The 15,491-nt window shown below is 32.4% G+C and overlaps 1 protein-coding gene across 1 annotated transcript; it reads right to left on the bottom strand.

Moving 5' to 3' along the window:
- Window positions 1-14,284: 14,284 nt before the first annotated feature.
- Window positions 14,285-15,400, bottom strand: LOC130591010 (uncharacterized). Its single transcript, XM_057393789.1, has 2 exons — window positions 14,742-15,400; window positions 14,285-14,667 (listed from the first exon to the last, which is right to left on the bottom strand). Exons 1-2 carry the CDS (start codon window positions 15,223-15,225, stop codon window positions 14,663-14,665), a joined length of 489 nt encoding a protein of 162 aa, XP_057249772.1. The 5' UTR covers window positions 15,226-15,400; the 3' UTR covers window positions 14,285-14,662.
- Between the last annotated feature and the right edge of the window lie 91 nt (window positions 15,401-15,491).

Here is a 15,491-nt window from a genome sequence, read left to right as displayed (position 1 = left end):
TAAAGAATGTGATTAGTTAGTGGATTAAAATGGTCATTAATAAAAGGTGATCAATTTGATTAGCGGGTTTTGGGCAACACTATTTGGCCCTCAGGTTAAAAAAGTTGGCTCGTCGTAAACTCAAATTCGAAGATGCAAACTAAATTTTTTTCCAGTCTGAAAAAGTACTTCGCTAAACTTATTTTGGCCCACCCCGAAATAGTGGGTTTTGGTGCAAAAAAATGTGGGCCACTTTTTTTTTACGAAGTTCGACTCGGCATATGATCAAGTCACTAAATGGAATTATAGTCGTATTGTGAAAGGTGATCCGTTCTCTTCTTATTATTGGGTTTGGACCGTCGCCTAATCCTAAGTTGAAAATAGTATGGTCTCTTACAAGACCAAATGTCGTACCTTTGAACATCTGTTAGTGTAAGTTATAAAAACAATGATATTTTGTAAATATACATACAAAACAAATCCAATATCTCTTAAATACTTGATCTTGTTGTATATATTAGTATTAAAAAAAGTCACCAAAAATTGATATGTAAGTAGTGTAAAAATCAAAATATTGTAACATTTAAAAAATAGAGGAAATAATTTTATAAAAAATATCTCTCATATCCATCAAAGTCAAATATATACCAATAGACTTGTGTAGACTATTGTTCGTATTTTAGTTGAGTGAATCTTTATATACTAGTTTCTATTAAGAAAGTTATAGATTACCGGCAATAATTTGTCAATATCTATTACATAGCTGAAGGAGGAGCTATGGTGTCCCCCCATGAAGAGACTTTTAAATCCTTATTTCAACAAAAATAATATTATTTATTAAGATTTCATGCCCTTCCTGATTAAAAATATGCATATCAATGAAAGTTCAACGTTACTAAATAAACTGTCATAAAAATAGGTGTAATGAAAGAAAATGTTTATGATTGAAGAATAAATTAACATAACTAAAGCAATTTCCAAATCAATTACAAAATTAAAGGCATAAAATTTTAATTATACTTAAACTTTTAGATCCAACTAACAACAAAAACAACATCCATTAACAAGTCATAAAAACACTGAGAAAACAAAGAGGATAATCTTATATTTTTACTTGGGTTCAACAATTGTCCTGTGTGTCAGTTAGTATAATTTGTCATTTTATTTAGTTTGGGAATCATAGTTATTATTTGTGTCAGTTAAGATACTCTTATCATTTTACTTTTTAGGAGAAATATAATGATTATTAAATAGATAAGCTCATCTCCATCATATAAGTCAAAACAAGTGTATGGTGTTTACTTAAAATTAGTTATTAGACCCGAGCTATGCACCAGGTAAGAAAAAATTTCATTTATTAATATAATACTTTATGATAATAACACTAAATACACTTAGCCTGGTGGTTAAAACTTTAGTATATGTACTTGAGGTCTTGGGATCAAACCCTATACTATGCAATTTCTCAATTTTTTTTATTGTACATGGATTACATGAAGTAAAACTCCATAGGAACGCCTTTTAATATATTTGTATAGATTACACTAATATAACCTCTTTGTATTTTTATTACTAACTAGGTTTTGGACCCGTGCATAATGCACGGGAACTTATTACAATTAAAATGTTTATATATCAGCTACATTGAAAACGTATAAACGATTCTATACGTCTACTTGATCAAAAACTTTGTGTTTAAGAGAAATACACATTTATATTAATTATAAAGTTGTTTAACAGATACGTGATATTCATATGTTTTGGAGACTTCTTTTTAGAGCAAAACAAAATGTATTAAGAAGCTACTTCATCCATTCGTAGTCTAATATAACAATGAGATTTTTACACTATTCATTCACTATCATACCCTTTCACTATATATTGTTATTTTTATGTAAAGACAAATATAGTCATGTGGGGTATTGTCGGATTCGTCTTGATATATACTTTCAAAATATCAAATTTGTATAAGTTTACGAAAAAGTAAATAAAGATATTAATAGTAAAAATTATGCATTGGCATGCGTGAAAAACCAATTGATGCAGTAGAAAAAGAACACAGGAAGTATAACATAGTCAGAAGCAATTACATCATCATAAGTAAAGCCAACAACACTTTAGGAGGAACATTGGAATTCCAAATTTTCTTCCACACTTCCGATACAATAGAACCGCCAACAACTTTTGTATGGGAATTCTTAAAAAAAATTAATAAAGTGATGGCTTGATTTAATAGAATATACCAATTTTGGTGTAGCCCCACACAAAGCCATCATCTAAGGGTTGAGATGGTAAAGGTTAAGGATCTTAACCGCCTCAACATGGAGAAAATTTGCACAAACTTAGTTTTCATTCCAGTAACCAGTTGGGGGTCAATCATATCAGTAACCGGTGGAGGGTCAAGCCATCATTATAACCTTTTTTTTTACTTATAAGCTTGACAATTGACTCATTTTGTTGATTCACCTTCTCAATTAGTGTTGCGATGCTTATTAGATATCTCTCTTTCGAGTCTAAGGGCCTGTTCTTTTCGGCATAAAACAACTGGACTGAACTGAACTGAACTGATCTGAACTGAACTGAACTGAACTGAACTGAACTGAACTGAATTGAACTGAATTGAACTGAAATGAATAGTGATATGTGAGAGTAAAAGTATTGTCAAGAACTGAACTGAACTGAATCGAACTGAACCGAACTGAATTGAACTGAACTGAACTGAAAATAAGCTGGGGAGAACAGGCCCTAATATCGTCCACACGATTTATGGTTTAAAAATTATAACATTACTTTTGTGTAAAATTATAAGATAAAATAGGTTACTCATTTATATTTTAATTTACTTTTCAACTAAATACCTTTTTCCCTGTTGTTTCCTAAAATGACCACAATTTTGGTGATGTATTTTATCTTACATTATTCCCCATTTCATCTAATGGAATGAGTATTATACAGTATTAAATTTATAAGTAAATCGTGGCGCTGCTTAACTTCAAAGAATAAGTGAGTAACATCTATTTTAGCAAGGAACAATATATTTCATCATGCATATAAGAAATAATTATTGATATCCTGTAATGTCAACTACTTCATGATTCACTCATTTCATATATAATTTGAGTTTAGGATGTTAAATTTATAAACAATTATATTAGTTTTCTTTTCAAGAATAATTAGTTAAATAATATTGAATTCTATAGGAGAAAAAGAATTACTATTCTTAGTTTCTTAATACACACAACATATTTCTTTTTGGGGATATTTCATAATACTTGCAAAATTTCTCTTATTCGCAAACTATTATAAAAATTAAAGAAAGCTTTATTTTATAATTTAAGCACATGTGTCATGTTTTCACACACTCTCTCTCTCCTACTCTTTTATTTTATCATTTTTATAGAATGGGCCAAATTCAAAAAGTGTGAATTTTCTTTAAAAATGATATTAGTATCAAGCATAAGTTCATAAATGTATGTACTTATATCTTTTGTTACATTTGAATGTAAGAGTGTGGAAAATATTTGAGTGACCCTAGTCCCTAAGCCTAAAGTTGTCAACCCTCTTAGTCGCAATAATAAAATAAAATATTAATATATATCCAATAAATTGGAAAGAGAATTGTCATAAAATCAATGTTTTAATGTACTCTTGACCAATAAAATTTCAATAAAATTAGAGGGTTGGCAACCCGTTGTTCACTTAATCACTCCCCGCAGAGCGTGTAGGATGACCTTAACTTTTTAGTAGTGAGAAGAATATCCATGTTTATCTTTAAACAACTTATCTTGTCTGACATTGTCTTAATGCTGCCTTAAGTTGTGTGAAAAAACTTAATTATTTTATCTAAATTTATTTAATCTTATCTAAATTTTTCCGAACTTATATTATCGTAGTTATTTCAAAATAAGTTGAAGTAAACTGACGCTTATAGGTTGGTTTTCACTTCTTTTTTTTTTTACCTAATTCAATTTCTTGAACACAGATGAACTCTTATCTTACTTCTCTCACATTAACTTTATTTTTTTTCAAAAAAACTTTTAGTATGTATTGGTCATGTATATGATTTTTTTATGGCAATTCATATTAGCCTATCTATACCACTATGGGAATAAAGATTAAGTATTTGAGTTGTTATTGTTTTTTGTTATATGTAATCTCTAATCATAATCATGGTGTGTTATATTTTTTTTCAACAAAAACATCTTTTTATTTCTTGTTTGGTAATAAAATAACCTTGTATTACTAATATTATTACATTTTCAACTTTTCATGAAAGGGCTAGCATCTTATGTTCATGGTGTTGTATTCATTTTCAAAAGTGAATAATATTAAAAAACTTATTAGACCAATGTGCCTATTGACTTGAAATTAGATAATCTTTAAATTGATAATATTATAAGTTTGACAGGTGTGATGAAAAACTTAAAGTTGTTGTACCAATGTACCCATTGGCTTGAAATTAGCTAATCGTTTGTTTTATATTTGAAAATTTCGTGTTGACTTTTGAGTATCTTGTATTAGTGAAATCATCTTCCTCTCCTAATTATGATTTAAAGGTATTATTTTAAGGGTAATAACTTAGTTTTTCCCCGCTAATAAAAAGAGGAGCTTTATTCTTTTCTAACTTATATTTGCTTATCCAAGTTTATCTTAAAGTATCTGAACTTATTTGACCTTATTAGTCCTTATTAAATTTTATTCAAACTTAGATCAACTTATTTAAATTTATTAGACATTATTAAGTTTGTCAGACCTTATGAGGTTTTGTTTTGGAACTTTTGATGCAGAAATTTTATAAGGTCGTCAACTCTCTAGTTTTTTGTTTGTTTTAAATATCAGAATGTAAAGTGAATTATCACTCTGATTTTGAAAAGAATTGGTAGGGTTTTGTGTACATATTTAATTTGTTGAATTGTTGTCTATGGTTATGCTATTGCTTAGTACTTGTAGAGTTAAGGAATAGGACTATAAGAAATTCATATTAGTTGTAATTTTGGTTACTCACTATAGAAGTTCATATAGATGAAACTCTAAGGATTGTTTTTTATCATTTTTTTGCGTAAAACAAATAGCATAAAAGTTATGATATTCTAAATTGGTTTCCTACAAAGCATGCTTAAGTAGATTTATTATTACCTTAAAGATCTACTATGTTAAAAAACACTAACAAAAAAGGAAAACAGACCAAGAAAGTTCAGATTAATAACCAAATTAATATCACATTGACAAACACACAATAATTACCCATTTCCAATAACACAATATGTATATATATATATATATAATATAATATATATATATATATATATATATATATATATATTATATATATATATTATAATATATATATATATATATATATATATACTCCCTCCGTTTCCTAAAGATCTTCCTTATTATTGTTCCTACAGATACCAAGGAGGATTCATTTGTGTGGGGTGTGGGGTGGGTAAAGTAGGAGAGAGAAAAAGATTAAGATAAATAAACATATAAAAACGGGTTAAAGTAGGAGAGAGAAAGGAGTAAAATTGAATTAATAATGTTATGGTGGACCATATGATAGTGACATGAGAGGGTAAAAAGGGAAAAAAAATATTCAAAATAAGGAATAAAGTAAAAGAGGGAAGATCTTTTGGAAACACACTTAAAAGGAAAGAGGGAAGATCTTTAGGATACAGAGGGAGTATATCTTTATATATATATATATATATATATCAATTTTAATCCATAACACACAATTTAAATTGGAGTATTATGAATTATTAACTCTAATTGTATAGACTAATTTATAAACTCAAATCATAATTCATAGCATCATGATAAAATTCATACTCTTGACCAATAAAAAATTTCAAATAAATTAGAGGGTTGGCAACCCGTTGGGTCACTTAAACACTCCCTGCAAAGCGTGTAGGATGAGCTTATCTTTTTTAGTAGTGAGAAGAATATCCATTTTTATCTTTACACAACTTATCTTGTCTGACATTTTCTTAATTTTACTGTATGAAAAAACTTAATTATTTTATCCAAATTTATTTAATCTTATCTAAATTTTTCCGAACTTATATTATCATAGTTATTGAAAAATAAGTTGAAGTAAACTGACGCTTATATGTTGGTTTTCACTTTTTTTTTTACCTAATTCAATTTCTTGAACACATAGATGAACTCTTATCTTACTTCTCACTTTAATTTAATTTTTTTTAAAAAAAAACTTTTAGTATGTATTCGTCATGGATATGATTTTTTTATGATAGTTCATATTAGCCTACCTAGACCACTTAGGGACTAAAGATTGAGTATTTGAGTTGTTATTATTTTGTTATATGTAATCTCTAATCATAATCATGGTGTGTTATATTTTTTCAACAAAATCATCTTTTTATTTCTTGTTTGGTAATAAAATAAACTTGCATTACTATTATTATTACATTACATCTTTTCATGAAGGGGCTAGCATCTCATAATCATGGTGTGGTATTCATTACCAAAAGTGAATAATATTAAAACGCTTATTAGACCAATGTACCCATTGGCTTGAAATTGGGTAATATTTAAATTGATAATATTATATAAGTTGACAGGTGTGATGAAAAACTTAAAGTTGTTGTACCAATGTACCTATTGGCTTGAAATTAGCTAATCTTTAGTTTTACATTTGAAAATTCATGTTTTGACTTTTGAGTATCTTGTATTAGTGAAACTAAAAACGCTTCTCTTATTACTTTTTTGTATTCTCCTGTTCTTCGAATACAATTTGATCATCTTCCTCCCCGGATTATGATTTAAGGATATTATTCTAAGGGTAATAACTTGGTTTTCCTCTGCTACTAAAAAGAGGAACTTTATTCTTTTTTAACATATATTTGCTTATCTGAGTTTATCTTAAGTTATCTGAACTTATTTGACCTTATTATTAGTCCTTATTAGACTTTATTCGAACTAAGATGAACTTATTTAAATTTATTAGACCCGATTGAGTTTGTCAGACCTTATTAGGTTTTGTTTTGGAACTTTTGATGCAGAAATTTCATTAGGTCTTCAACTCTATTTTTTTTTTGTTTGTTTTAAATATCAAAAAGTAAGTTGAACTATCACTATGAATTTGCAAAGAATTGGTACAATTTTGTGTACTTATTTGTTGAATTGTATATGTGTTTATGCTATTGCTTTTTCCTGTAGAGTTAAGGAATAGGACTATAAGAAGTTCATATTAGTTGTAATTTTGGTTACTCACTATAGAAGTTCATATAGATGAAACTCTAAGGATTGTTTTTTATCATTATTTTGCGTAAAACAAATAGCATAAAAGTTATGATAAACTAAATTGGTTTCCTACAAAGCATGCTTAAGTAGATTTATTATTACCTTAGAGATCTAGTATGTTAAAAAAAACTACTCCCTCCGTCCCAAAATATAGTTCCCATTTCCATTTTGGATGTCCTAAAATATAGTTCTCATTTCCATATTTAGTTCCACATTTTTTCGTAATTTGTCTAGAAAAACCGTATCCAATCATTTATTTGCTTCTTGAATTTTGTTTTTTCCTTTGTTTATTCAACCAAAATGTTACAATTAATGCTCTTTCACCAATTATTCGCCACTCTCTCTCCTAAAATCATCTTTTCCCATACAACATTTATTTAAATAACCAAAAAATCTTTATTATCTTTCGTATATTCTACTTGCATAAATTACCGTGAAAAAAGGAAAATGGGAACTATATTTTGGGACGGAGGGAGTAATAAAAAAAGGAAAACCGACCAAGGAAGTTCAGATTAATATCCAAATAAATTTCACATTGACTAACACATAATAAATACCCAAATCCAATATATATATATCAAAATATCAATTTTAATCCACAACACACAATTTAGATTGGAGTTTTATGAATTGTTAAATCTAATTGTATAGACCAAATTATAAACTCAAATTGAATTAGAATAAAAATGATGCAAACTCAATCTTCGTTCTTTCTCCTTCCACCAAACAACATTTTGTATGTTTATTTAGTAGTCAAGAGACATTTCACCTTCTCCTATTACTCTTTAACTCTCATCAACATTGCATCAAACATCTTGTGTGCATCCCTTCGTTCTTTCACCATTATCTCTGTTCTTCCTCTGCAACTGCAAACCCACCACTTTTTCTCTCATCCCCTCAAATCATAATTCATTTTGTGGTGATGTGTTTCCTCATGCTGGTGTTGCTCGTGATTTTGTTCTGCCATGGCCCATGGCCGTACATCTGCATGTATTGCATGCGTTGCGCCGCCGTGAGCTGGTGGTGTATTGCCGGCGCCTGTTAGATCTCCAATCTTCCTCTTCTATTTGTATTGTGTTGCAAGTGAATTTTCATCCTTCATATTATGCAATGTCGGTTGAGATTAGTGTCATCCCATTATCCCAAAATGTATCAAGATCTTCGTTCTTTCACCATCATCACTGTTTTCCTTATTTCATCATTCAAATTTGGTTTTTTTTTTTACTCTGCCACGAATATTGAAAATCTACTTACGGCCACTACCACCACCGCTTTGCCGCAATGCTTCTGCTCGTGTCTTTCTCTGTTCATGTCTTCCTCATTAATCTTTTTCATTGTATTTTCTCTCTCCTCTAAATTGGTATTTAGCTTGAAAAAAAATTACATAACTGGTTTTTGTGAAAATAATAACAATGACCGCTAAGATAATATTTGATTTGTTTCCTTAATTGATTGAGGGTTGATTGATTCCTTTAGCTATTGTAATTGATATTATTTCCTTAATTGTTACACAATCGCAGGAATTAATTGACTATTTTTGAAATTTGTACCACCAACATATTTCATAGTTGATTGTTTTCCAAAAAAGGTACAAACTGTTAGGACTTAATTCCTCCCAATTAGGGATGGCAAATGGGCGGGGCGGATGCGGATACCCCTAAATCCACACCCACCTCCACCTAAATTTTCCATACCCACCACCTACCCACCAACCATGGCGGGTACAAGTTTCCATATCCACCTCCGCCCACGCGGGTATAAGGTTATACCCACATCCACTCCACCACCCAAGTGGATATCCATTACCCACCTATACCCGCCCATCACCTAGGTGGATTTTCCACCCGCCCACCTGATTTATTTTCTATATATAACCTATTATATAAATTAATTATTAGAAACACCCATTTCAAAGAAAAAAAAGTACACATTCTTAGTATTCATATTTCTTAATTATTTTTTACAATTTTTTAGATTTATGAACATAATTCTTTATTTTATAAAGGGTAAATTAGTAAATATTATACGGGGCGGGCGGATATGGGGCGGGGCGGGTGGATATGGGGCGGGGCGGGTGGATTTGGGGCGGATGTGACCTCATATCCACCACCTACCCACCACCCATGGCGGATTTGACTTTTCGTATCCATACCCACCCACTACCCACGAAAGTCATATCCATACCCGCCCCAACTGGGGCGGATGCGGTGCGAAACCCGCCAAATTATACCCACTTGCCATCCCTACTCCCAATAAGCAAGAATGTAAATGCACTCGTTGAAGGGTGATTCGTAGAAGAGCAATGCCACGTGGCATAAGCAAGCATTAGGTTGAAATGTTTAGAGTGAAGGAGAATAGAGGAAGGTTGAGGTCTTGCCACGTTGGATGATTTTTTCTTGCTTTAATATTATATATGATAAATGACAAGGTCAATTATGTCAATTTAATGCCATTACATCATATCATGTGTGATTTTTTTAATCATCGCATAGAAATACAATCAAAACAGAAGTTACGGAAAATTCTCACAAATTAAGCAATTAAAACAACTTAACATATAAACCTTCAAAGAAATTTTGACATCAAGAACAAATTATCAATCAAATAAAAGATAAATCTTTCACAAATTTGGTTTGACAATAGAAATCTACATCTAAATTTGCATCATAAATTATGAACACTAAATACAATCTTCTTTTTTTTTGCTTTCCCATTGAAACAACTTTTTCATCAGGTAATTTTTATATTTTGTATTTATCCGACATGATAATTTATTAATGAGTACTAATGATGATTATGAGTTACATTATTTAAAATTACATTTAGATGAAATTTATTAATAATCACCGAAATAATTCACGCACACATCACCTGCATAGAAGGATAGTGGAAACATAATGGATGTATTGACACAAGATTGATAAAATAAATTAATCCCCTTCCCATGTACTATTATTTTTTATGACAAAAAAATTCTTAGTAGAATTATGAACCTCTAACCAATTATTTCAAAGTAATAATTTTATAACAATGCAAGAAAAAAAAGAAAATATGCCACCAAGCTCGAACTATTATTTGTAACACAGTTTCCGCACCAGATCTTTTTGGAAAACAAAAGTTCTGTTAGACTTTGTGATCAATGAGAGAACCGGATATCCACTCCAAGGCACGGAAACTACGCTTTCCTATTAGTTTAATTTCGCCCCTCTAGGATCACCGGGTTAACACGAAATAACTAATGAGATACAATGGAGAGAACAATCCACTTAGATGATCTTCTAAGTGAATCAAACAAGAACTTGTGTTTTGTGTTTGTGAAGAACACTCAAGAGAAGATTGCAAGTTTTCTCTTAAGCTAAGCAAGAAGTATTTGAGAGAGTATTGAATAGAAAATTCTGATTTTCTTCTAACCCTTCACTCATAGGAATCCCAAGGTTTATATAGGAAGAATAAACCTTTCATTGACTAGAGTAGTTAATCCCATAACCCCCATTTAATCACCCATCAAAGGCCTTTAATCAGCTGATTTAAGGACCTTAAAGGTCATTAAAATGAGGCCATAACATCACAACGGACATAAAACCGTCAAGGCATCTTTTCGCATTCCAAGGCAGAAGACACGTCGCGACTCGCGAAGAACTCGCGAGTCGCGAGGCGCTGGTCGCGACCCGCGACGCCTGTCGCGACTCGCGACGGGCCACTGGTCGCGACTCGCGACGGTTGTCGCGACTCGCGGCCAGTCTTCTGTCTCCCTTGGTTTATCAATGCGTTTTGCCACTTGATGCACTCTAGCCTTTTGCATACTAGACCTCCTCCTCTTCTAGTACATACCCTTATGAGTTTCAAACCCATTACCCTATAAATGTTCCAACAATCCTCCTCCCATTTATAGGGTAATGTTGAAAAGTTTTTCAACTTGCTATAAATCGCAAACACACATGTTCATGCATCATGGAAATATCTAACGATTGAATTTCCATTTAGTAAAAGTAATCTTTACAATAATTTAGATCATAATGATAGACAAAGCTTTGAATCATATAACCATTACAAATTATTGAAGTTACTAATACACACAAACATAAACTAGGTTCTTAAAACCTCCGACACCTATGAAGCCTTGGTGTCCATATCCATTCATAAGCATTCCAAGTCAAGCCTAAGACTTGATGAAGCGGCCAAACTTCTAGCTTACATAGGTAAATCTTTCCGGACATGCTCCTACAATTGAGCACCTTATCAAAGATTTATTAAGAATAAAATTCAACCTCTTTATCATTGTAGCAACAAGCACTAACCTCGGGATGTATTAAACAAGTGCTCCCAACCTCTTAGAGAAGTACTATCCTCCTTGAATTTGAGATCTAACGTTGTATTAGACATCAAATAGAGTTTTCCTTCACCATAGGTTGATCAATAGGCTTAAGACCCATCCCTTTGTTCATTTTGTTCACTAGTTCCCTTGACAACGGTTTTGTAAACGTATCCGCCAAGTTCAAACTAGACCGAACAAAATTATATAGTTACAACTATTCCTTATCATTTCCCGCACATAGCTATGTCTAACTCCAATGTGCCTTGACTTGCCATTGTAGACTTCACTATATGCTTTAGCTATGGTTGATGCACTATCACAATGGATAGCAAGAGGTGACATTGGTTTCACCCATAAGTCCACCTCACTCAACACATTCCTTAGCCATTCCGCTTCTTGGCAACAAGAAGCCAAAGCAATGAATTCCGATGCCATAGTGGAATCCGTTATACATGTTTGCTTCTTGGAAGCCCATGAAATGGCACCTCCTCCAAGAAGAAACACCCAACTAGTGGATGAATAATCTTCCTTATTCGAAATCCAACTAGCATCCGAGTAACCTTCTAAGATAGAAGGTTCTCTATTGTATGTTATGACATAATCCAAGGTCTTATTCAAGTACCTTAACACTCTTCTCAATGCTTGCCAATGCAACATACTAGGATTACTAGTATACCTACTGAGCTTGCCAATAGCAAAGGCTATATCCGGCCGAGTGCTAGTCATAGCATACATCAAGCTTCCAATTAAGCTTGCATACTCCAATTGTGAAATTGGAGTACCACTACTCGGAACCAAGTGAATACTAGGATCCATAGGAGTAGCAAAATGAGTCGAATTTGACTCATTATACCTCTTGACCACTTTCTCAATATAATGAGATTGTGATAAAGAAAACGACCCTTTCCCTCTTATTATTCTAATACCTAGAATAACATCCGCTTCACCCAAATCTTTCATGGAGAAGCTAGAGGAAAGGAAGACTTTGGTCTTTTCCACTTGTTCCAAATCAGTCCCAAAAATAAGCATATCATCAACATATAAGCAAATTATAACTCCTTTACCGTTATTATCAAATTTGCTATATACACACTTATCGGACTGATTTATTTTGAACCCACTAGACAACACAACTTCATCAAATTTTTGATGCCATTGCTTAGGTGCTTGTTTAAGACCATACAAAGATCTAACCAATTTACAAACTTTAGTTTCTTGACCTTTAACCACAAACCCTTCAGGTTGATTCATGTACACTTCCTCCTCCAATTCACCATTAAGAAAAGCAGTTTTTACATCCATTTGGTGAATTACTAGACCATGAATCGCAGCTAATGCTATCAATAGTCTAATAGTAGCTATTCTAGCTACTGGAGCATAAGTATCAAAGTAATCGATACCATATCTTTGCCTAAAACCTTGGACCACTAACCGGGCCTTATGTTTTAGTATGGTTCCATCGATTTTCTTTTTCCTTACAAAAATCCATTTACAACCTAGGGGTTTGCAACCGGGAGGTAAATTAGCTAAAATCCAAGTGTGATTACCCATTATAGAATCCATTTCATCATTCACTGCCTCTTTCCAGAAAGCAGAATCATGAGACTTCATAGCCTCATCAAAGGACCTAGGATCCTCCTCCATATTGTAACAATATGAAATTTGAGTCGAAATTGACTCCCTTGACCCTTCAACTAAATATAGTTGAAAATCCGGTCCAAAAGATTTCTCTTTTCTAATTCGTTTACTTTTCCTAATTTCCGGTGTTGTAGTATCATGATCATTTGAAATGTCATCTACAACATTGGAACTAGTACTAGGTATCATGTCCTTTGGTCTTGGAATCGATGAGAATCTAGTCTCATCAAATATTGCATCCCTTGACTCTATCACGGAGTGAATAGAGACAAAGTCATTGGGCTCAATGACATAAAACCTATAGGCTTTGCTATGTACCGCATAGCCTATAAAAATGCAATCAATTCCTTTTTCACCTAAAGTTTTCCTTTTAGGTTCCGTCAATTTGACAATTGCCCTACAACCCCATACCTTAAGGTAATTGAGATTAGGCTTTTTATTACACCAAAGTTCATAAGGGGTAGTCTTATTCCTTTTATTAGGAACTCGATTTAAAATGTAACATGCAGTTAAAATTGCATCACCCCAAAAACCGTCATTAAGACCCGAATTAGAAAGCATGTGTTAACCATTTCTTTTAGGACCCTATTTTTCCTTTCCGCTATACCATTACTTTGAGGTGAGTATGGGGCGGTTGTTTCATGAATTACACCAATGGAACTAAAATAACTTGGATTATAATATTCACCACCCCTATCCGTTCGAAGTCTTTTAATCTTTTGATTAAGTTGGAGTTCCACTTCGATTTTAAAGGTCTTAAACTTTTCTAGTGCTTCATCTTTAGTATAATAAATATATGTAACAAAACCTTGAAAAATCATCAATAAAAGTTACAATATATTTTTATTTCCTAAAGAAGGTGAACTATGAAAGTCACACAAGTCACTATGCACCAATTCAAGCAATACCGTTTGTCTAGTCACACTAGGATAAGGATTTTTTGTAATTTTATTTAGCACGCAAGTGTGACACTTCTCTAACTTTAAATCGAAAGGAGGTATCAACCCCATTTTAGACATGTCATATAATCTACGATAATTCACATGACATAAACGATTGTGCCATAGAGAAGAAACATCAAGCATGTAAATAGAACTAGTACCAATTTTATTATCAATACTAAATTTAAACATTCCATTACAAAAGAAACCTTGTCCAACAAAAATACCACCCTTGGAAAGTACAAATTTATCCGACTCAAAAACAACTTTAAAACCATACTTATTCAAGAGACCTCCTGACACAAGATTCTTCCTAACTTCCGGTACATACACAACATCCCGGAGAGTTAAAGTCTTTCCCGAGGTTAACAACAATTCTACTTGGCCTATGCCTCTAGCCTTTACCGTAGAATCATTCCCCATATACAAGATTGGACCATCATCCAAATCTTTCAAAGACTTGAAGAAATCCTTGTTATTGCACACATGTCTAGAGGCTCCCGAATCTATCCACCAAGAATCATCAACCTGCACACACATAATTTCAGAAATCATAGCAACAAAATGCATTTCTTCAATTACATTAACATGTGCATTGTTACCTTGGTTTTGAACAACACTAGGTTGTGTGTTCTTTGTCTTCTTCTTGTTGTTAGAAGGACAATCCCTCTTAAGATGAGGACCATTGCATATCCAACAAGAGAGGGTCTTCCTCTTCTTGTTTGCAACATTGGTTTTGTTATTGTTGTTGTTGTTGTTGTTGTTGTTGGATTTCTTGGTCTTACTAGACCCACCAACCTCTACCAAATTAACGGTAGATTTAGGAATACTAGGAGTAGTATCCTTAACCCCATCTTGAGCCCGGATCCCCTCTTCAATACGAAGATGAGTTCCTAATTGCTCCATGGACATGTCTTCCTTTTTATGTTTTAAAAGATGTTTTGTATCTTTCCAAGAATTTGGTAATTTGTCAATGATTGAGGCAACCGCAATTGCCTCATCCATCACCATACCATGTGATCTTATTTGGTTCAAAATATGATGAACCTCATGGAATTGCTCCATAATAGGCCGATCATTAGTCATTTTAAAAGAATTAAAATTACTAACAAGGAATTTCTTACTTGAAGCATCTTCCGAAATGTACTTGGCCTCAAGAGCATCCCAAAGTTCCTTTGCACTCTCCACATTTTGGTAGAGATCAAACAACGGGTCGGTGAGAGAGTTGAGAATATGACCACGACAAATGTAGTCATCATTCTCCCACTTATCCTCTTCCTAGTAGTCTCAAGAGGCTCTTCCTCTCCATCTTCCGGGAGTGGTGGCATAGGAGTTGATAACCATACACCACA

Source organism: Beta vulgaris, chromosome 4, assembly GCF_026745355.1.
Source record: "Beta vulgaris subsp. vulgaris cultivar EL10 chromosome 4, EL10.2, whole genome shotgun sequence".
Taxonomy (NCBI): Eukaryota; Viridiplantae; Streptophyta; class Magnoliopsida; order Caryophyllales; family Amaranthaceae; genus Beta; species Beta vulgaris.
The sequence above is the reverse complement of the archived record's forward strand: the minus strand, read 5'-3'. Positions and strand labels throughout refer to the sequence as shown.